Source organism: Erithacus rubecula (assembly GCF_903797595.1).
Source record: "Erithacus rubecula genome assembly, chromosome: 6".
In the NCBI taxonomy this organism is placed as follows: Eukaryota; Metazoa; Chordata; class Aves; order Passeriformes; family Muscicapidae; genus Erithacus; species Erithacus rubecula.
In genome coordinates, this window is record NC_136688.1 from 24,816,023 (window position 1) to 24,838,942 (window position 22,920).

General features: G+C 43.9%; 1 protein-coding gene across 1 annotated transcript in view; it reads left to right on the plus strand.

Annotated features, from left to right (window-relative positions):
• Nucleotides 1-20,405, plus strand: part of TYRO3 (TYRO3 protein tyrosine kinase) — a 40,746-nt gene extending 20,341 nt beyond the window's left edge. Inside the window, 11 exon segments of the mRNA XM_079309165.1 lie at nt 1,261-1,405; nt 5,414-5,543; nt 6,365-6,465; nt 7,419-7,514; nt 9,185-9,265; nt 10,907-10,999; nt 11,627-11,748; nt 12,060-12,169; nt 13,552-13,711; nt 15,053-15,189; nt 17,971-20,405. Of these exon segments, the coding sequence (XP_079165291.1) occupies nt 1,261-1,405; nt 5,414-5,543; nt 6,365-6,465; nt 7,419-7,514; nt 9,185-9,265; nt 10,907-10,999; nt 11,627-11,748; nt 12,060-12,169; nt 13,552-13,711; nt 15,053-15,189; nt 17,971-18,346 (1,551 nt within the window). The 3' untranslated portion in view covers nt 18,347-20,405.
• The last annotated feature ends 2,515 nt before the right edge of the window (nt 20,406-22,920 follow it).

Sequence of the window (22,920 nt, forward strand, 5' to 3'; positions counted from 1 at the left end):
GATTGAGAAGGTTTTGAGCCATTAAACACAGAATTGCAGAAAGTTCATACTAAATTTTCTAGGCTTTAAGGTCCCTCATTCATACCAGGGGATTAGATTACTGACATTGCTTTTGTGTAAATGGATCTATTCTGGCTTTAGGGAATGCCTCAGTATTTGACTTCAAGATATAGGACCATTTCCTCCTTCCTGGCATGTTCAGAATTCCTTCCCTTGAACGTTCATCTGCAGTCAAGCCAGGTCTCTGCCATTCCTTGTACAAGAAAAGCAACATAGAGAGAATCCATTTAGTCTGTCTCTGCCTCTTTCTAGGGCTGAGACAGTGCAGGATGTGGGCTTTCTGTCCCCTATGACTGGGCCTGGACTTTCCAAATCCTAGCAGCAAAGGTGTATTTAACAAGTGAATGAGTTGTGCTGTAAATCACAGAAAGAAGGTTGTGGATTCTTTAGCTTAATTTAAAATACTTAGGGAGTTGAAAGGACCCTGACAGGGTGGAAGGCCTTTCATTTGTTTTTGGCATTGACCTTTCCCAGGTGTCTATCAGCCTTTGAAGTTCACAGCATTTCTTATGGTTTCTAGCTTTCTAATAGGTGTTTACCCAGTGCTTATTAATGAAGAGCAAGCCTGTAATAATAGACAGCTAGAGGGAAAAGAGACTTATTTCCTATTTTGTATGACCCATTTCACACTGGGTCAGCGTCATTGACTTTGAGTGATGGTATTTTGAGTTCTCATTGAATTTACTCTGTGTCAGTGGTGGCAGACAAATATTCATGGGTTTGCTGTGTGGAGAAGATCCATAAAACTACTGAAAATATGTTGGCCTTGCTAAGTGAAAACTGGTGCTGAAATTCAGAAACCATTTAGGATTTGGTCAACAAGTTAAAACAGACAGACTCCTCCCTTGGATTAAAACCACCAGATGCTTTACAGTGAGCCACAAGAAGGAGGTATATCTTTTAATAGCAGAAAAAAGCCTATTTCTATAGCAACGTGCATGGGAGGACCTCAAAGGAAGAAACTATTAAAACTCCTATCTCCCTTATGCCTTGAGAAACCACTAGCAATTTTTGGGAAGAGAAACCCAAGACAACAACCCAAATCTCAGGCAAAGCTGAGCAAGGACCCAGAAGTCACAATTCCCAGCCCTTGTTAGAGCTCCAGTGAAGTGCATGTTTGGTGCTGTTCTGGTTTGAAGGTGAGGTTTTGCATTAGATGCCTTGTAAGACAGCTCACAGCTCGTTGTCATTTGCACTCAGGGGGAGATGATCGTGCAGGACACAAAAGCCAATCTCACCATGTGGAATCCTCTCAAAGACCTGATTATCAGGGTGTGTGTGCTGAACTCTGCAGGGTGTGGGCCCTGGAGTGACCTCTTCCTGCTCGAAGCCCAGGAGGTCATGGGTGAGTGTCCACTGTTTTCTTCCTTCACTTTGGGAAAGAAAAGTCAGAAATACTGGGTCTGCTGTTTTTTCTGAGTCTTTTTTCTTTCAGTGCTTACTACTTACTGAGACATGTGGGCTTATACAACAGCACACTTCATCAAGGAGACTAGAATTCAATAATCTTTAAAGAGCTGGTATAAACAAAACAGCTTCTGGCCTCTGCTCTGTCTTCTTAGAACAGGGTTTTACTGTGCTTAGTGCAGAGCAGAAGGGCAGACACAATAGAAAATATGCAAATGAAGATTTACACAGATTTATATAAGTTAGTGTGACAGAAAACTCCTCTAATACAGGTTGTCTTCTTTGATTAATTTTATGCCATTCCTGACTAGTTTTAATGAAGCCTGATTTAAACCATGGCCACATGGGGGTTCATAATGGTTTTACTGAATGTATTTATATTAAACCAGTTTACTGTCTCCATGGAAAAGCCGAGCTACTGGTAGAAGAGGAAGATGGTGGTACAGATGCTGTACCATGCAATCTGGGCCATGTGGAAGGGTGTGTTGGGAGCAAAGAACATGCACATGTGGAGTGCAGTCCTGGTGCTGAGGGGCAGCTGGGCTCACCTGGGGTGATTTGCCTCCTGCTTGTATTTCACAGTGACAAAAGTGAAATGTGAGGCAGGCTATGAATCAGGGCAGGATGTTATATGGGGAGATGGGTAGAAAGGAGAGAAAGCTCTTGCTTGTGAAGGAAACTGTAACAGAACTAGGAGGAAGATGTTCCAGATAAAGATAAGGATTGCTGATAAGAAGTCAGTGAGGTGTCACCATGCAAAAATTCCACAGTCTCCTGAGGTTTTGTTTCCAAATGCCCGTGGCAGGACAAGGTATCAGTCTCCAACCTGCTGCTGCCATCTTCCCACCCCACATGTCTCTGAGGAATCACACAGATATTGCACCCTCCTGATCCCTCCACACTGAGGGATGGCAGGGGGACTCTAGAGGAGATTTCCCAAGCAAGCAGGAGATGGGGGATATGGGCAGAGCAACCAGTAGAGAGCTGTATCCTTACTTGCAGTAGGGCATTTAATGCTGGTTTTAGCATGCACATTACTCAGATCCTTTGGCAGCCCAGTTCCTGTGACAAAGTCAGCACTGAAGGTCAAGTGTGAGCACACAGTCACTGTGGGATCAAAGCCCTGAAATTATTTAAAAGAGATTGAAGGGGTGTGAAGTTTCAGAGCTGAACCTACTCTGGCTGGTCACTGGCTCCATCAATTTTTTCCTCCTACTTTTTGATCAGATACTTTCTGTGGCACCCAAATAAAGACAAAATTATCTGAAAGAGCTAGGAGTTCCCTTTGGAAAATAGCCATCACTGGCAATAAGCCCCAGGGAACGTTTAGGGTTTGCATTTTACATGGAGCTGGAATGGGATAATCCTAAAAGCACGATATGTTGTTGCTTGATTGTTTTTATTTACAAACCACCTCAGAAAAAGTAGCATCAGGAGTGGTGCTTGTTTTGGCCAAATGCTGTCTGGAAGCACATGTATTTCTTCACAAGCATAACAGGCTGGAAGTAAAAGTTCACTGTGGAAACACTGACAGGCCTTAAGCAGCAGAGCTGCAGAAAGACTGCAGTTTTGTTTCAGGCCTGGTAGAAAACATAAGTAGCTTCCTTTCCTAAAATAGCAAACTGGCACTGGTTTATGTGAGAAATGCCAGGGGTGGTTTCTGACCAGCTCCCAGTGCGGCAATGAGGATGACTAAGCTCCTATAAACTTTAAGTCGAATTTGTCATCACAGCAAAGCTAGTGGGAGCTCCACCCTACTTATGCAGAGATCTTGTGTGCTATTAAAAAAGATTGTTTTCATATTTTCAGAAACTTTCTCAGTAGAAACCTTTCTTTTTCATTGCAGAGCAAGGAGCAGGATGGTTTAATAGCCTTTGCCTATCTGTATTCTTCTCTGTTGTAGGCAGAAGAAAACTCTTGGATTATGCTCTTTGCACACCTTGGAGATACAAACTTTCTGTGAAATAAAAGGGCTCACCATCAAAGGGTTCCTAAATACTCTTTTAAACTGTTCTAATAATAGTCTTCTCTCTGCCTTGTGCAGTCTTAAGGCATATGCTGGTTGCAAAAGGGCTTGCAGGTGATGAGGGAGAGACAGAGTTGAGAGAGGAGAGGCAACTTGTGTGCTGCAGCCTCCTCTCAAGCTCAGTGACACGAGTGGGAAGCAACAATGTGTGGGGCAGAGGAGGAGAAGCAGTGAATTTTGATATTCATATTTATTTCTGACACATTTGCTATAAACTGTGGGATGGGCTCCTGATTCCCAGCAGTTTAGAAACAGGCAGAATAATTTAGTTTAGTTTTGTTCTCATCTGCACTCCTTTTGGAGAGGCTCCCCAGAAGTCCCTGCTCTCTCACCAGAGCATTCAACAGACAGAGACTGGAAAAATAAGCCAGGAGAAGTTTGTCTCACCACAGGGGGAAGGAAACCTAATTGTTAACAATCAGATAGGACCTTTTACATCAGTGTTGTTAGCTGTTTCTACCCTGATTGTTAGGCAGAAACAGCCCAAGTGGTTGGCTTGGGGATTGTGGAGATGGTTGGAGTTACATACAGCTTCTGTTTCTGATCTCTCCCTCCTCATAAACAGCCTTGAAGGCTGGGTTGAAAATTGCAGCAAGAGGGAGTATCATAAGGCCCAGAGCCTGTAAAAAGCCTTCTGGGTGGTAAAAGAATATGTGAGTCACTGAAGGAGATAAGATGCTGGAAAATAAGTACTAAGGATCTGATAATTTGCTTCAAGTGGAGAAGTGCTAGTCTGCTTCCTCCTTTGTCCACAATTCTGTGTCCTTAAGCTCTACCTGTTTATTAGACTAATATCACTTCTTTAAAATCCTGGATGATAAGGCTCCTCAATGTAGCTGTTAATCAAGCCTCAGAAGCCTCTTGCCAGCCAGGACTCTAAGGATTAATCCTTACAATCAGTAAGGATTGTCTGACTCTTTTTCACATGCATCTGTGCAGAGGCCCGTCCAAATTCCAGCCCATGAACCTAAAATCTCTTTTAAGAACAGGTTTATTTGTACTGTCATGACTTAAAACAGGATTACTTACATCATCAAAGATGATTCTTCCTCACCTTCTGGTAAAGGGCAGTCAGCTGCTGAGGGTGAGCAAGTGAGCACCAAGATGGAGTTGCTCAGGGACCTTTTTCATTCTCTCTTGAAAAATTTGGAGATATGAGGGCTATCCTAGATTTTAATAAACCCATTCAAATTCACATTTATTCTTTAGTAATGAGAAGAAATCTCTCAGGGAATTGGATTAATTTATCATTTTTTTGCCAGGCATAGATAATATTCTTTTTTATTCAGAACTGTACTGCTTATCTTCTTTGCCTGGCAACTTGCTCAGATTGGCAGCATCTCCATTTCTTCTGTAGACATTTTGTAGTCAAAAGTATATGTATTCGGGGAGCAAATATTATTTCAGCCTTGGAACCTGTAGGCTGACTAACTTATTTCTTGACTCACAGGGGACTTTTTAAAATTCACCTTTTCTTTGGGGAGAGACATTGAGGAGCTGCAACTAACCAAACAACATTGTAAAATTACAGCTAATACCAAGTCCCTCAGGGTGCTTCTCTTTGTGGGAAGGGTTAGAGGAAAAATGTAAATATTTCAAACCAGATTGCCATAAGGCAATTGTCTTTCTCTGTTTCTTTCAAAATGTTGCCTGGCTGACACTCAGGTAGTTCTGTATTACCTGGTCAAGGTTCTGATGTCTGCCTCAAAAAGGACAGGGTGAAACCTGCACATTTCTGGTAACTAGATGCTTCTTCTCTGCCTTTGCTGTGAGAAAGAGCTAGTTTTTCTCATGATTACAAAGATCCACCAGGTTCAGCAGCTTTCCCATGGCTTTCCCATTTAAAAGCAAAAGGAGAAATTGCTCTGTTTAACATTGGCAGTCTTCTATTTCCTGACTGGTGTTTTCTCCATCATCTAGGTGGCCAGAGACAACCTCCTTATGGGACATCCTGGGTTCCTGTGGCATTGGGCATTCTCACAGCTCTGGTCACTGCTGTTGCCCTGGCTCTTATTCTCCTTCGAAAAAGAAGAAAGGAAACTCGGTTTGGGTAAGGGAGTTTCTCCTTGTGCTGGTTAGAGGGATCTCTGCTTTCTCTTCTGATGTGGTTTCTGTCTCAATTATTTTTCAAAAAAAACCATTGTGGATGGAGTACTTTTGGCAGTTTCTTTGGGTAATTGTATTGGTTGGGTTTTTTGTTGGGATTTTTTTTTGAGGGGAGTTAGTTGCTCAGTTTTTTCCATAGTTTTGGGGTGCCTGCCTTTTCTTCAAAATAACACCAAAAATACAGTAGAAAAAAAAAAAGTTATGCTAATAGTTAGGCCTTATTAGACTGTAGAAATATAAACTTTATCAAGGTAGTTTTTTGCACTGCTGCTTAAGACATGCAAAGAGAAAACATCCAGAGATGAAATATCTGCATTCTAATGGACTGAGCCCTTTATCCCATGCTGGTTTTCAGTCTATCACCTGATAGAACCCTTTGGATCCCCAGCAAAGTTTCCTTTGCATCACCTCTGACACTTGGCTGGGGTTTGCTCCCTCCTGCAAACAAGGTTCCTGTTCTTTGCAGTCTCCCAGGCCTCCCTGCCACAGCAGCATCTCTGTTCCTAGGACCCTGCAACCTGCCCCAACCTGCAGCTTCTCCTGGGCACGTGGGAGGTGTGATTGCCCTGTTTTGGAAGGCTGCAGGTGCATCAGCAAAGCAGCATAAATTCATTGTTCCTCCTCTCCAGATATATCCTCTTTAACAAAGCAGTCTGCAGAACTTATATGGCAAGGGGTGAGAAATCATCCATACTGTTCAACACACCCTCTTAGAAGTGAATGGCCCATGTAATCATGGCCCTGTGTGTCTTTTCTGCCTTCTAGCCATGCCTTTGGCAGTGTGGTTGGCAGGGGGGATCCAGCAGTCCATTTCAGAGCTGCCAGGTCTTTCAACAGGGAGGGCCCAGAGCTGATTGAAGCAACATGTAAGTAAAATGACCTGAGTGATTCTGCCTGGGAGGCTGTGTTCATGTATTTACAATGCTCTCTCTGTTTTCACTGAAACTGGTGTTTCTTGATCAAAAACATGGGATTAGTTTACAATGAGGCTTAGACACTGGGAATTGCAGAGGTGAAAGGCCAAAATGGCTGTTGCCATCCCAATTACACAGCCCTTGCTAATTACAGCTACAGTAATTATGTATATTAATGCAAGACATAAATCCACCACTCCCTTGCCCCAGTTTCACTCTACAAGGATTCCTTTGACTGGAATATAATCCAGTGGTGAGATAAATATGGCTTAACAATACTAGCAGGACTTTTTTAAACTCAGTATTAAACTGAGTATTTAAACTGAGCTGTGCTACAAGCATGAACCAACTAATCATTCTTGGAAAGCCAGGAATTAGTAACTTATCAAAGAGGACATTGAGTCCCAGGAATGGGCAGATGATCCATTTCTGTTTCCTAGTTCAGGAAGGGCATGGCTCTCTGTGGCAGCACTGCATAGCTGGGTTAGGGTGATCCTCCAGACAGTCATTAAAATGGTGCAGCTCTATCAAATTAAGCTGTATGAACCAGTGTCTGTGAGTGGTCCTTCAGATTGGATTTTGTCTTCCCAGCATTCTTGATATTATTTCTGTTTTCCTGTTATTCTTGGAGTGTTTAAAGGTGGTATTATCATACCCTCTACCTTTAAGTACTATAAGTACATTTTCTGATGGTTGAAAGGTACTGGCTGCTTGTCTGTGGTGAGGCTCAAGGACATGGAAGGCAATTCTGCCTTTTTCAGGTTTTCCTACTTACAATGTGGGAATCAGATTAGAAATGGAGATTAGAACAGGTCTTGATGTTGTGACAGAATATTTAAATATCCTTTATTTGATGCTTTATCTGTTTTGTTGTCTCTGTTTTGTTTTGGTTTTTCTTTTTCCAGTGGAGAGTGTAGGGATCAGTGATGAGTTGAAGACAAAACTAAAAGATGTCTTAATCCAGGAACAGCAGTTCACCTTGGGAAGAATGTTGGGCAAGGGTAAGAACCAAAACTGAACAAGGCTTTACATTGAAAATCCCACTTGTGTTATTTTTAACTGTTGAGTAGGGAGAAGCAATTACAAGCAGCCTGTTTTTTCTCCAGCTTGTAGATGGAAATTTAAATGGAACTATCCATTCTGCTGGGATAAAACATTTCAGAGGTTTAGCATAACTAAGAGGATATTGGCTAAGCCATTCCTATAATATGGTGCTACACAGTCATGAACTGCAGTCTATGCTCAGCTTTCCAAAGTAGTATTAATTCACTGGTCTGTGAATTTCTTGCAGAGATTTAAGTGAAGGAATATTCAAATAAACTTTACCTTTTTCTTTATAAGACTAGTTTTATTGCAGGTTTTTTTTTACCCTTTCCCACAGGGAGCATTCTTCCACTCCATTCCTCCTAGAACAAATGTGTTTCTTTTGGAGCAGGAAGATGACCTCCCTGCAGAAGTGGTCTCAGAAGGCTTAACAATGCTAAGTCATTAAACAGCTGTGTCATCTGTTTGTGAGTGTTAGCTCTTGGCCAGTGTCTGGGATAGTACTTCAACCCTTTTGGGCTGTTCCCATGACAGGTGAACTGAAATTGGTTGCACAGGAGCCCTAGGGCACAGCCTTGGTGTGGGGATGCCAGCTGGCAGGACCTGTGGTCAGCCCCACTGCCATAACCCCAGGCTACATGATATAAAATGATATTACTGCATTATCTTGGGCTCTGATGACTCTACAGCTGAGCAACAGCTCCATAGTATGGAAGCAGCACAAAATGCCTTTGCTCTTTCCCATTTTCCTGGTTGGTTGTCAGATCCACTGCTCATGTTTTTTGTGCCATAGAGTAGTGAAGGACACTGGTGAAAAGCTAGTGGGATGATAATGCTTCTGGGGTAGGTGTCCTGAGTGCCATATTTTGCTTCCTTCTTTTCAGTGTTAGAGTTCCTCACATGCATTTTGGGTGGGATAACCAGTTACAAAATTAGGGAGATCAAATCTAGAGCCAGATCTAATGCAAAGAGGCTGTTAGGTTGTGGTATAAAGCCTCTTTAGGCTAAATATTTTGAAGAGGTTTTGGCCTGTTGCATTCCCTTAGAGCACACACCAGAGCAAAGCACTGCCTTCTGTGAATCACCATATCACACACACAGGTAGATATTCTGTGTTTCCTCTGGTCAGCTGTGATTCATAGGAGTCATTCTCTGAGTTTTGAGAGATAAGGCTGTGTCTCAAATGATTGACTCCTGGCACTCCTGCACTATCACTCAGCTCTGATGGCTGTCAATAGTAAGAGCTTCCTCAGCCAACCCATCCACTTGCTGTTCCAGCAAAGAGCCTCCTCTCTGAACAGAACCTCATGATCTGACTTCCCCAGAAATGTCTGCCCAGCTTAAACTCTGTCTCTGCATCATCTGTCTGGTCAGGGATTGCATTTTTCCTTTCTTGTTTTCCTTTGCCTTTTGGACTGTGAGCACAGTGAGTTTTGTGAGTTTTTGTAGTGATATCTCTTCTAGACACACGTGCTGAAAGCTGCTGTCTGGAGCTGCAGAATGAAAAATGAAGCATTTCTTATGGGTACTCAGCTTCTTTGCCAGTGACCCCTGAAGTGAACTGTTGTGAATCATACTTTCTTCACAAGAAGCTGTTCCCTCACTGCCTACTCTGGTAATTTTACAGGGGAGTTTGGGTCTGTTCGAGAGGCACTGCTGAAGCTAGATGATGGCTCTTTCCAGAAAGTGGCAGTGAAGATGCTGAAAGGTATGTGGGAACAGGGATACCTGAATTACTTAAGAAAAGAGAGCTTGGAAGGATTAAATGTTGTCTGTCCTACTCTCAGCAGATATTCCCTGGTGCTCTTTATTTCTCTCTGAGCTTCCCACTCAGCCACTCTACCCATGTTGTCTCCCATCCCTGTCATGTCAGTCTTTTTGTAGTTGAAGCCCTTCAGGAAAGGACCTGTGGCCCCCAGTTGCTTCTAGAGCAAGTAGCACGTGGTGAATGCAACCAAAACCACTGCATCATGTAGCACAGACAGCTCAGACAGGTCTGCCCTGCCCTAATAATTCAGAAGTGAAAGAAGAGTGTTCCTGCAAGCAGATAGCCTGGAATAAACAGGAGAGTGTTTGGGCTGAGTGCAGTGACAAGCTAACTCATCTCAGCACATTTGACTGAGCAGTCCAGCCCCTTTCTGATTTGTCATTTGGTGAATGTACATAACAGGGGCAACTAACAGGCAGAAGTATGCAACAAGAAAAGCAATTAACAGATAGGTAGAAATCAAAGGAAATGTGTGTATAGGTGTGTTTATACATGTAAACCTATGCTATTTGATCTCTTTTGCCTGTAAGGCAAAAATTAACTGTGATTGACTGAAAGCAGTCACACTCACTTATCTCTGGAACTCAGTTTGCTGTCACAGAGTAACAGCTTGTACTAGATACACTTAGTACCATTCCAGTGTAAGTTGTATCGTTTTTATCCAGTTTCAACGATAATTCTAATCAGTTTGAACGCTTTTGTGTAGTCAGAATGTCTCCCTTCAGGCATCTAACTTACTTAGGAACAATCTGTCAGCCTCCAGAGGCACCTTCCTTTCTTCATTGACTGTTAAAAGGGAGTCTCCTTTTGTCTTCTGAATCATATTGAAATTAATTGCCTAAAGCAGATAATGTGAATGCTCCCCTACAGGTCTGAGTCTGATCTTGCAGCAGGACTGGAGGACTCCTGCTAAATTCAGCAGCAGCAGTGATGAAAGTAGTCAACTGAGATACTTCTTGATTATACTGATGTGTTTCCATAAATCTGGAGTCATAGCAATGAGAAATAATTTACTCCAAAATTTTGCTGATATATGTCACTGCTGAATTTGGTCCAAGCTGTCCAGCAGAGTGGTTATTTAAGAAATCTTAGCTCTAGCACCTTATAAGACTTACTCATGCTAAGAGATATAAAAGCATTGATCTTTCATGGCTTCCTTGTGAGAGATGAACTGAGCTCTGCTGTGCCAGTCATGGGCTCTAGGCATCTCCTCAGTTTTAACATTTTCTTTCATTTGTATGGCATCTCCTCTCCCTGACATTTGTAGTTTATGTTCTTTTACCTAACTTATTCTTGCATCTTTACCCCCCCCCCCCACAGTTTGCACAGCTTCCAAGGAAAGTTCTTACTCAGAAAAGAGCTGCTAACCAGCGGTTCTTTACTGTGCCAAGAACTAACTTACCAGATGTCCCTGGTGTGTGCTTACTGCTGCCTCCCAGGAGAGAGCACAGCCAGGCTCTGCTTTGTTTAAAATGGCTTATCTAGCTATAGAGGATGTGCTGTGCCACAAAGAACAAGCTTTTGGCAGTCATTATTTGTAAAGTCCCTGCAAAGAAAGAAAACTTACGGTCATTTTTCCAGCGGACATCTTCACCTCGACTGACATTGAGGAGTTCCTGCGGGAGGCTGCCTGTATGAAGGAGTTTGACCACCCTCATGTCACCAAACTGATTGGTAAGACAGAGCTCTGCTCATGCCACAGAGCTCCTCTGTGCTCCTGCAGTCCTGCACAGTCCAGCACCACTCCTTCCCAGGCCCCGGGCAGCTGGAGTGTGTGTGATGCTCCCCACACATCAGGAACAACCAGCTCCCATTAAACTGTTTCTTTAGTTCTTGCAAATGCATCAGGGAGATTTTGGTTGTTTGAGACGTGTCTAAACTGTGTGTGAAATGTGAACAGGTGGGCAGGTAGACTATAAATAGGAGAAAACTGTGCCTTTCCAAAATACTGAGTAAGAAGCAAGACATTAGTGGGTAGACTTTGGAATGCAGGTATTTTCCAGAATATGAGGGTTGCTCTGCAGAGCCCGGGGTTGGGGCTGTCTGGTCTGGAGTGAACTAGGAACATTTATAGTTGGTCCTGCAAGAAGAGTGGAGAGGCTCTTAGTGCAGCCTCTTAAGTAAACAGGGTTAGAGGCATCTTAACACCCCTGGTATAAAGTCATAGAAGCTTGGAGCATGGAATCTACCCACCAAAACTGCCCATTTTCCTCCAGATGTGTAAGAGGAAGGCAAGCAGCCTGTAAGATCCCTGCTGGGAATGATGTGTTTGTAACACCCTTTGCTGTGTGTGCTCACCAGGGGTCAGCCTGCGAAGCCGCCCCAAGGGCCGTCTCCCAATTCCCATGGTGATCCTGCCCTTCATGAAGCACGGAGACCTCCACGCCTTTCTGCTGATGTCAAGGATTGGGGAAAACCCCTTTGTAAGGCTCTCTTACTGTAGGATTCCTTCTGGGAGGGTTGGGGTTTTCAGAGGATGTCTTTGGATCAGCTCAGGTTTTGTTTCCCCAAGGCACTGGCAGATTACTCGATTTTAATACCAAAGGAAATTGTGAGATGTCATTTTAAAGTATTTCATTGCATGCATGTTGAGGACCAGTTCTCCCATTCTTTCCCATCCCATCCCCTCCCTGTATTCCCCATCTCTACTTTGTAAATGGCAGCAAACCTTGCAGTTTTGTCATATGTGTTTGAAAGCCTCCAGGAACAGAGCCTAAATCATTATTTCTTACAGAACTTGCCTGTTCAGACACTCCTCAAGTTCATGATTGACATTGCCAGTGGGATGGAGTACTTGAGCTCAAAAAATTTCATACACAGGGACCTTGCAGCTCGGAACTGCATGTAAGTGCTTAATGAGTCTTTAGAGAAAAGAAAGACCAGAGTGTGAGAGAGAGGGATGGAAAACTTCTTGCATGACATGTGGGGAGTCCTGTCTAAGAGTGCTGATATTTGCATTTAAGTGACAATAGACATAAGGAGTCATGGTCATTGTGGTGGAGTGTGTGGTGGTGCTGCTGGGAACAGGGAACAACTCCTAAAGTCCCACTTATCTTTCAAACAGACCCTTTTTATAAGGAACTTTTCCATCATTGGTCTGCACATAGAGTTTCATAGAGTTGATTACAATATGTGTTTGTAATTGCCACTCCAGTGGCTGTGTGTCAGCACAGGCTATTTATTCCACCATATAAAGTAACCAACAGGAGGGAATGGGTTTGGCTGTGTTAGGAAAAGAACTTCCATTGTATCATGAAGTCTGTATTTCTGGTATTTTGAGGACTTGATCATCACAATATAAGAATTGTAGTTTCCTTGAAAGCTTGTGGAGAATGCCTCTAAAAATAATTGCATGGTGAACACCCTGTATGATCCCACTTCACTGTTCTTGACACCAAACTACCTTGACTGCTTTGAAGGAAAGAAAAGTAGTTTTTTTATCCTTTCCACTCTGCTTCTTCCCTGAGAATGGAGTAAGGAACAACTAATTGTGATAGCAGAACTCTGCCTCTGAACAAAACCACAACAACTAATAAAACCCACAATAAGACACAGATTTCCAAAGGGATTTCAATGTCAAGATGTACAGACAAAGAGCTTGATAGTTATGATGAAAAATGATGGCTTAGCCTGCTTTGGCATTTATGAGAAACCCATACTGATTTTCTATTTTTGCAGACATCCTTCAGAGGAAGCTGAATGCCTATTTCAGCCTATTTTCTGGGGAAAGCAGTGCATTCTTTAGGAGGCCCAGGAACATGAAGTGTTTGTGGCCTTTACTTGGACTCTCTGCCAACATGTATAGGTTTAAGAGGGTGACAGAGCAATTCAGACCATTAACCAGGTCTGAAGAGGAGGTGTTGCAGATCTAGCAGTTTTAACAGGTAGTCTAGGCAATCTGTGATTTTTTTGGTTGCCAATATGGGGTGCGGTGAGCATTGCAGATTCCTCTGATAATCTTGGAAACAGCAGAAAGTATCTGAGTTTTCTTTGTGTAAGAGACTAGACCATCTGAGCCTAGCCACTGCCTTACTTCCTTAGTCATAATTAGTTCCCTGTTAGTCTGAAGGAACTAGTTCAAGACCATTAAACTGTTTCACATTGGTTACCAAGTAGATGAAATCATTCTCCTTTTGTGTAATACTTGGTGAGCCATATATCCCAGTTCTCTGATTTTTTTTTTTTTCTTTTTTTGCCTTTCCTCATCTGTAAAAACTTTCCCATAGGTTGGATGAAAACATGAATGTGAGTGTTGCAGACTTTGGACTTTCTAAGAAAATCTACAGTGGGGACTACTATCGCCAGGGCTGTGCCTCCAAGCTGCCAGTGAAGTGGCTTGCCCTGGAAAGCCTGGCAGACAATCTGTACACAACACACAGTGATGTGGTGAGCCTTGCTCTGCTGCTCTGGGGACCACCTGTATTCCTGCTGCAGTGGAGGAATCCCATGAGGGTGGGAAATGCCCTGGTGGTAGGAGAAGGAGTTTACTTGTGTTTGAGGGAGGGTGCTACCTCTGCTTTGGGTGCTGTTGGAACTCAAGGCTAAAAATATATATGAGAGAGGTTAATGGCAAAAACATCAGCCCTTTTCTTCTTATTATCCTTTTGTCCTTTATTTGTTAGTGTTTATCCCTATCCTCTTTTTAATCTTTCCCCTCCTCCTCTTCCTTTTCTTCTCTTTATGCAGTTTCTCCTCTTACTCTTTTTCCTTTTTCTTCTGCCTGACAGTTTGGAGGTGACATTTGAAATGCATGTAACCCACACACTTATGTACAAGTGCAGCAAAGGTACTCTGCTGCAGAAGGCATTAGTGAAGCTCCATATCTCTGAATACATCAGTGCTTAGACACTTACCATAACTTTGCCCCTTGGGAGCAAGGCTAAACCCATTCATCTGTAATTGTTACTTATTTTCCTTTTGGGATTTTTTTTTTCTGATACTGCCTTCCCTCTTCCTTGCTGCCTTTTGATCTATTTTCACACTAAGTTTTATCCTTCAGTCCTGTGGACTTGCCTTTCCAGTTATCCCTGTCATGATGTCCTTGAAGAGACAACCAAGAGTGCCTTGGTAATGTGGCTGCTGTGTTGCCCAGCCATTGCAGCATCCACTGTAGACAGTGTTCAGTGATTGGTGGTCACTGGTTCAGCCAGTTTACAACAGACAGTGGACAGGGGGTTGCTTATGAAAATAATATTTTTTACACCTCACAAACCTTGCAGTTCAGTTGAAAAGTACAAGTACAGCTGTGCAGTGTACAGTAGAATGTGAGCCACAAGTGGTTTGTTCCTTGCCCTGGTTAATGGCTAAGCTCTACTTCCACTGGTGCCTGTACATTACTAAAAATGCAGAATCTGGTTAAATGAATTAAGAAATTGATTTGTGAGCCCCAAAACTTACTTCTGGCTGTGAACCAAAAAAAACTGACATAAAACCACATACCATAAACAGCATAAGTAGGAAGGATCTGCAGGTGGAAGACAGGAATGGCTCCCATATCTGCTCCTCCACTGCAGGATGGGGCTGGGCAGAGCCTCGAGTTGTCTCCTAAGATGATGTGTCACCATCAGCAGCATCTGGTGGGTCACTTCTGTTTTGTAGCTAGAGTTTGGATAGCCCTTGCATCACTGCTGCTGAGATGACATTACCCAGCACAGTCTGAGCCTGCTGAAAGCAAGCCCAGCAAGCAGGAACGGTCTGTTCACTCACTCTTGTGCTGTTCTCTTTCAGTGGGCGTTCGGGGTGACCATGTGGGAGATTGTGACCCGAGGGCAAACCCCTTATGCTGGCATTGAGAATGCAGAAATCTACAACTACCTCATCAGTGGGAACAGGCTGAAGCAGCCCCCGGAGTGCCTGGAAGATGTGTGAGTACTTCCTCACCCTGCTGACATGATTATTTGAGAAATTTGGCTCACTGGAAGGAAACAGAGGCAGCTGGCTGGGATGCTGATCTGAATCTCTCCACTTTCCAGTACACAGAGCCATTCACTAGAAAGCCCCTGGGTTAGCTACTAGATATTCTTTGCTGGCAGAGCTCCCAGGAACCTGTAGTAACTACACAAGCAGCTAACTTGGCTCAATGGTTTCAACAGTGTCAACATTAGCAATCCTTGGCTTTGTGGAAACTGTAATTGTGTTTCCAGAATCACTGAACCCTGCCTTCTCAGGCCAGCATCTGAGCATAAGGATGAGTTCCATGGCACACCCTGAAGGCTGAATAGAGAGGCAATCTAACAAGACTACGAGGAAATTGGATTGCTGAGGCAGTGGCCTGCATGTCTCTTTCAAAGCTTGGCCCAGTTTTCAAAATTTGATCTACTACTCTCAGAAATAGCAGGCTGAAAGAGAAGAGAGCAGATGGGACAAACTGAAGTTGTGTAGATCAGTGTTCCATGTTCCACCTTAAATTACATCTAGGAACAAATCCAGGACAATCTTTAAGATTCTGGTTGCAGAATTTTCAGACTTACAGGAAGGACCTAGGTATTCCACAGGGCAGCACATGCTGCAGCCTGTGCTCCTGCCTTATCCTGCTGCCAAGGGATCACTCTTGGCCAGCATTTCACAGCAGATGTTTGCTCAGGAATCCCTTTTCTATGGGTGGACATTGGAGATTCCTGGTCCCCTCACATGGGGCTGGGATCCCCCAGTGACTGTCACCATAACTTATCACAGGGAAAAAACTTACCTTGCCTGGACAAAGTGAAATCATTTCACTGAGAGCCCAAGCAAGGCTCTGTTTTCTGTGTGTTGTTCCCAAAGCAAGATAAAACTATGAGCACTGGTTTTAGTGGTGTAAGACCTCTTTCCTCCTGCTCTGGTGTTGAATTATTTCAATATTTTCCTTTTTTTCTATATAGGGAATAATCTGTACTCGTGTTACTAAAGCTGAACACTTTCATCTTCTCAGCAGTTTATTTTAACTTTTACTGAGTATAAATGAAAACCTTGCTATATCACTGCTTAAATTAAATACACGTCTGCATCTTGACTGCTCTGAGTAGCTTTGGTTCCAAGTTGTGGAGCTTATGGCTGTAGGATGTTAGGGATGCAGAAAAGTGGAGGAGAGACTCAAAAACTTTCTAGATTGGCACTGGAGAAAAATCCATCAAAAACTACTGAAAAGGTACAACCATTGTTTTGTGAGGTCCTTGAGCTATAGGTTATTGAGGCCTGAAAGAATATACTAGAAAGATCTCACTACATGCTCACCCTCAGCTTACATGCTTTCCCCAAGTGTTGCTACTGGACTCTGTCAGGCATAGGGTACTGGGGCAAATGGACTTTTGGGCTGCTTCAGTATAGCCAGTATTTCTCTACCTTTACTTCAAATGGATTATGCTGATTGAAAGCAGAGGTAAAAGAAAGTATTTAATTTGGTTGCACATAATTGAAGTTTCTGTTTTATCTGCATTTCTACTGTTTGTGTGGGATGTAAATCAGGATTAAGACAACTGAACCATAGAAGTTTTTTGTAAAAGTAATGTGAGATCAAAAACAGTCTTGTAATTCTGATCACAAGGAATACAAAAAGTAAAATAAAACCCATCATGAAATGCTTTATTTCCCAGTAAAGGCCATATCAGATTTTTTTCCATTTACAAGTTCAACTGAGGTTCATTTGTATGCAGTGTTTTTCAGTGCCAGCACTGTGCTTTGTTCCTGTTCCCTGCAAAACTGGCAACAATGAGACCATAGGAATGCAGCTGCCAGCCTTGTGGGTGATGCACAAAGAGGAGCAGGACAATGGCTCTGGCTGAGCTCCAGCGCTCCGGAGGGAGGGCAGCCAGCACAGACACTGAGCAGAGGAGCAGGAGAGCTCCCCTTCCTTGCCCAGGCACAGACCAGCAGAGCCAGTGGTGCTCTCCTCATGCTGGCCCTGGGGCAGCCAGAGCTGAGGTGTTTGGCCACAGGAGGAAGGCTGCAGGATGGGACCTGGACCTGGTGATGGCCCTGAACGTGTCTTCTGCACCAGGGTGTTACCTTTGTAGTTGAAAGGCCATTTCAGCACCCCTCTTCAGCACTGAAGCTGTTGTCCATTCTTTAGCAGCCCTCTAAACAAACCCAGTGTGCCTTTTTCCAGTCCTGTTGACAACTTGTCAGGCAGCAACAGCAGCACACTTCCATTACTCTGGGAATGCTGAGTTAACATGGCATGAAAGAAAAAATACTCTGGAAAGAACATGCACCTCCCACAGTTTGATCTTTGTTTTCTTCCTGTGATTTATCTGCTCTTGAACTAGAATTTGGAGGGATGGCTTCAGCTGTGGCAGAGGTTGTGAGGGTGTTTTTTATGAATAAATTCAAAGGCTACTACTAGGTAATGTCACTTTCACAGTTCTATTCTAGCTCCCTGGAGACAGCAGAGCAAGAGCTTTACCAAGAAATTCAGCAGGGCTTTTGGGGTTTTGATACTGTCTAAATAAATGTTTTGACTATAGGGAGAATGCTGTTGAAAACGGGAAGAAACAAGAAATTAGACCTATGATAGGCATCCATGGTGTATCTCCTGTGCAAGGCCAAAACTGACAGGTTTTGGGGGAAGTGTCTGTATTTTTTAAGCTTCACTGCCCAGAACTTCTGCTCAGAGATGTGGGGCATGGCTGCTCCCCTTCTCAGTGCTCTTGTGTCCCTCTGTCTTGCAGCTATGATCTCATGTGCAGATGTTGGCATCCTGAGCCCAAGCTACGCCCCAGCTTCGGAGTACTGCGGTCCCAGCTGGAAATGATTCGTGGGAGGATGTCCACGCTCTCTTCCAGCCAAGATCCTCTCTACGTCAACATTGGGAAGGACAAAGAGGTGTCTGCAAGTGACCCTGCCCTGCACTCCTCCTTTGGAAATATTGATGCTGAAGAAACTGTTGCTGGGGCAGCTGCTGCTGTCACAAGTGACTATCGCTACATCATGAGCCCCTTGTGCCTTGGAGATGATGCTGAGGGTGAAAGGCATCCAGATGGACAAGAAGGGGAGGACAAAAGCCTTCTGTATGAGCTAGAGACAGAAGGAGAGAAAAGTTGCTAGCCTGTACATAGCAGTGACACTCTGCTTCCCTGGGACTGGATGTGTGCAGCATGGTGCTGTGTCTCCTGGGGCTCTGATGCCACACCTGGAATGGCTTTGAACAGCACTGGCCAGGGCTCTTGGGCAGCTTTTGTAGCTTTCACCACCTGTGTGGGCTGCAGTGGCAAATAACTTGGAAGAACTGCAACCCCAACAACCCCTTGGATTTGGGGAGGGAGGCAGTAGAGTTGCAGGTTGACCACATCCTGCTGACAGGAGTTCAGAGCTAAGGTGGCAGTCAGAATCTGTGCTCTGCTTCTTCTCACTGAGTGCTGGAGCAGAGCTGAATCCACCTTCTGTTCAGTCAGTGCTTGCTCTTGTGTAGATGTTGTCTTCAATCCTGGCTGCGTGACTTTGGGACCGGTACCTCTGAAAACTCTAGTGGGTATTTATACTGTCATTCAGGAGAAGAGGGCAAAATGCCCCTCGTGTTCACTCAGCAGTACTGCCTAGACTTGTTGCCTACCTCAGTGGTTCTCAAACTGATCAGTGGATCTGCTCCTACCCAGCACTGAATTTGAACATCTGGCTCATTTCATGCAGTGGCATTTGCCGCTTCCTCAGTCCAGGGCTCTTTTAAGAGTTTCAGACATTTTGGTGAGCAAGGAAATTAGAAAAAAAAAAATGAAATCCAGCATTCCTCTTCTCCCCATGCCTTTTTTTATGTCTTTCTTTTTCTTCTGTTTGATGCCAGTTCAGGCCTGACTAGACTTGCAGCTGACATTAAAATGCAAAGGGAGGGAGAGCAGCTGGCTTGTGTGAGGGCAGAATCCAACTTCAAAGGAATGGAAAGGAAGCAGTGTAGAGAGGACTTAACAGCAGTATGGGGAAACAGTGCTAATTAATGCTAAGTGCTGCCCTCCAGGAGAGGAAGAAGACTGAGAGACACAATGACAGACTTGCTCGGTTTCAGCAGGAGCGGGATTCAGCATTTGCTTCAAAGTTGGATTCTTTCAGTCATTCCCTTTATTAGTCCTATGTCTTCTTCAAATAACTAAGAACTGTAGCTGCTATAGTGACATGTGAAATCAGTTTCAAGAAGAAGTATGTGTTGGGGGGAAGGGATCAACTGGAAGATCTCTTTCTGAAGAGAGAGGCCTTGTGATTAAAAAGCTTGAGAACCACTGGCCTTCTTATTTAGGAGGTTTTCTGGCATGCTGTAAAAGTCACATAAAACATGGAGTAGTATCACTGCAGCCTTCCAGACAGGGCAAAATTAATGGTTTTGCTCTTTGGGTTTTGTTTTGTTTTCCAATCAGCATGTCTGACTCACTATAACTGCAAGTGCTTTTGTGGTTTTTAATAATTTAATATTTTATTGTAAATCAGCATTTGTTTTGTACAGTGGTTCCCAGCAAGGAAGTGCAGTTACATCTTGCTCTACTTATCCTAAATATTTGCTAGATCTTAATTTCTTTTATTTTCACTGCGCTGAAAACTTGGCAGTATTACTTAGGATTCCACATTGCACTTCCTCAAATTAATACCACAAATGTCAGCATTTACTGAGTTGGCAAATATGGGACCAAAAAGTCGAATGAGATTGCAGACTTGGTATCAGAACACTCCACCCTTCATTATCTAGTATTTGCCTGTTGTAAGGTTGGGGTTTAAATATAAAATTCAGGTCAAGTTTCAGTCCTTAGTGAGAACTCTTCCTAAGGAAGAGGAATTTCAGCCTGGACTTGAGCATGGGTCCTTTCTGTCAAGTTTCCTACTCAGCAGAGATGTCCTACAGGTATCTCCAGAAATTCAGTATGGTTTCTCAGTCACAGACACAAATTCTACCATCTTACACCCCAGGCGGTACAGGGTTTTCTCTCAGCTGGAATGCTGTAAATGCAGGTGAGAAGATGACACCTAACAAAGGGTAACAAAAACCTGTGCAGTGCACTTTTGCAGAAGGCTATGCTCCCTGCAGCTGCCTAGGAAGCGCAGATGTACATATGGACTCTAACTCTGGGAAGCATGTCTTTAGTTTTTATGCATTTTTTAATAATAAAACCTGTACTGTGTTTGAGTCCCAGCCTCTTAACTGTGGCAGAACGTGTGATGATGCTCACTAACTGTGTGGGGTCATTGTCAGCCTCAGCTGAAAGTTGTCCTTCTTCCTTCAGCAAGCATGATTGAGCTGCTTCTTGGGGGCAGAGAATGTTTGACCTGCCCAGGTGCCAGTTACTCTGCATTGCTCCAGCCTTGAGATTGTGAAGGCCAAAATCTGATGGGCAGGGGCTAGTGGTTCCATAAAGAGAAGCTCTGTGACCATCACTTGCAGGAACCTGGGGAAAAGCCCTTCCTGGGACATGGTGTTTCCTACCCAGGAATGCAAGACCTTTCCATCAGTTCTGTGAAAATTGTGCATACCCCCATCCAACTACTGGCAATGCTCTCAGTGGAAAAGAGGTTTGGAGGAGGTGGGTAAAATTCAGCTCCTGACTCAAATGTTCCAAGCACAACATAAAAGAGCCCCTGGATTTCCAACTTGCAGAGAAGAAAAGGTGTACCTCACGCTTTTATTCTTCACAAGCAAACAGCACGCTGCACGCCCTCTGCCTGCAGCTCACACAGAGAGGAAGAGTGATGGGAAACGGCACAAGCACTCACCCCCCATCTGCAATGCAGGAAAAACGACTTCCAAAACATGAAGCAGCTGATTTGGTTGATAATTTAAGGTTTCAGTGCCCAGTGCTGTCCAGTGATCTGGCTCAAATGATGATTTAATCCTCTTGCATAAAAGCTTGGACAGACCAGGTACAAATGAAGCTATGTTGTGGGTGGGAGAGGCAACACCAGAAGAAGAACTAGTGAAAAAGAGGGAGGGAAGGAGAATTTTAAATCAGGACAGATGGGATGAGCTGTCAAGAGGGAGTCAGAAAGCACAAATGTGAAATTTTATATATGATATACCAGAACAGAGATGGCATTGCCTCAGCCAGGTGTCTGAGGTGGGGGCTGGCTGTGTGTTTTGGTAAAGGATGAGTCTCTCTGGTCCAGCCCAGGTGCTCTGCAGTGTTTTGCTCTCAAATCATGAAGAGGCTGTACAGAGCTGCTTGGCCCTGTGTGTGCTTGGAAACAGCACTGTGATCCTGACCCCAGGGAAGCTCCAGTCTAACAGCTCTGATTTAGGCACCAGCCTGACACACTAATTAAACGAAGTGTTTCTCCCACAACCACCTTTTTTTCCACCACCCCAGTACAACAGTGCAGCCCCTCCCATCTTCCCCAGCAGCAGCCCTTGCCCAGTCTGCTGGGGCAGTGGCATGTCCAACATCTGCACATTTATGCTGAAGCAAATTCTGTCCCATACAGGTAAGCCTGACCACACTCCTTCATCCACATCTCCCTGAGGATGAGACATGGTCTCCTTCTTTTTAACAGAGGCTCCAGCCCTGCAGGGCAGTTACCAGCTAGGTTGTGAGGCAGCATGACCCCAGAGCACCTAGCAAGAGCACAGCAGAAGCTCAGAGCACTGCCTGTGATGTATGGGAGTAGTTAGTGCAGGAGGAAACATGCCCCTGTCACCTCCAGTGCCAGGGCTGACTGATGAGCCTCAGACTGGGCTGTGCTGGCAGCTCAGCCTGCAGATTCCAGCCTGATCCAGTACCTGGTCAGTGTTGGGAATGATGTGCTCAGGGCTGACAGCTCAGACATGCTTGCAGTGAGTGCACAGATACACCTTGGAGATACTCCACAGCTACCCCAGAAACTGCCACCTTCCTTCTTCACCTGTGTTTGGAGGGAAGTGTTTAAGTCTTGACTCTTTAAAAACACTCCTGGAAGTGAAATGCAATTAATTTCACTTGCTGACCAGTGAAAAATATTTGCACTTAGATATTTTCCTGATTTACATTCCATACATTGATGGCAGTATTCATCCTCCCCTGATGCTCAACAATCACCAACTTTTGCAAATCCTCTTTCTTTTTTTCACCAGGAATTTCTGTGAGGAACCCTCATAGACAGTCCTAATTTTATACTGATTTGTTATTTCACACCTGCAGTGCTCTCTTGAAGTAGCAAGTTGTTCTACAAACACTGGATTCCTGTGGATTTGGATCCCATGGGTGATTGCAGCCTCTGGGTGAAGCTTACCCCTAGTTCAGGTTCTTACAAGAGCTTTTCCCTTGGTGGATTCTCTAGTATACTCATTGAGTTCCCATCTGCAGTGAAGGTACTGATGTGGAAGTAATACTATCTGCCACATGCAGACTTTTTTCAGAAAACTTGTGGGAACTTAATTATCCTTCAGACCTCAATCCTGCCATCTTATTTGGCTGAAATAAAGCAGTGGATTCAAAAGCTATTAGGGCCAACACGTGCAGCTGGTGATCAGAGAGCCTTGTTACCATGGGAAACAGAGCTAGAAATCAATTACTTAGTCCAAGAACAGAAAAGACCGATGGACATGGGTTTGATTGCATTTTCTGTCATATAAAGGGAATTCAGTGTCAGTATGAATCAGACCTCAGTCACTGCACTGAGGTCTAGCAACAACAAAGATGATTGACTCCTCACTTCCTAATTACTCCATGGAT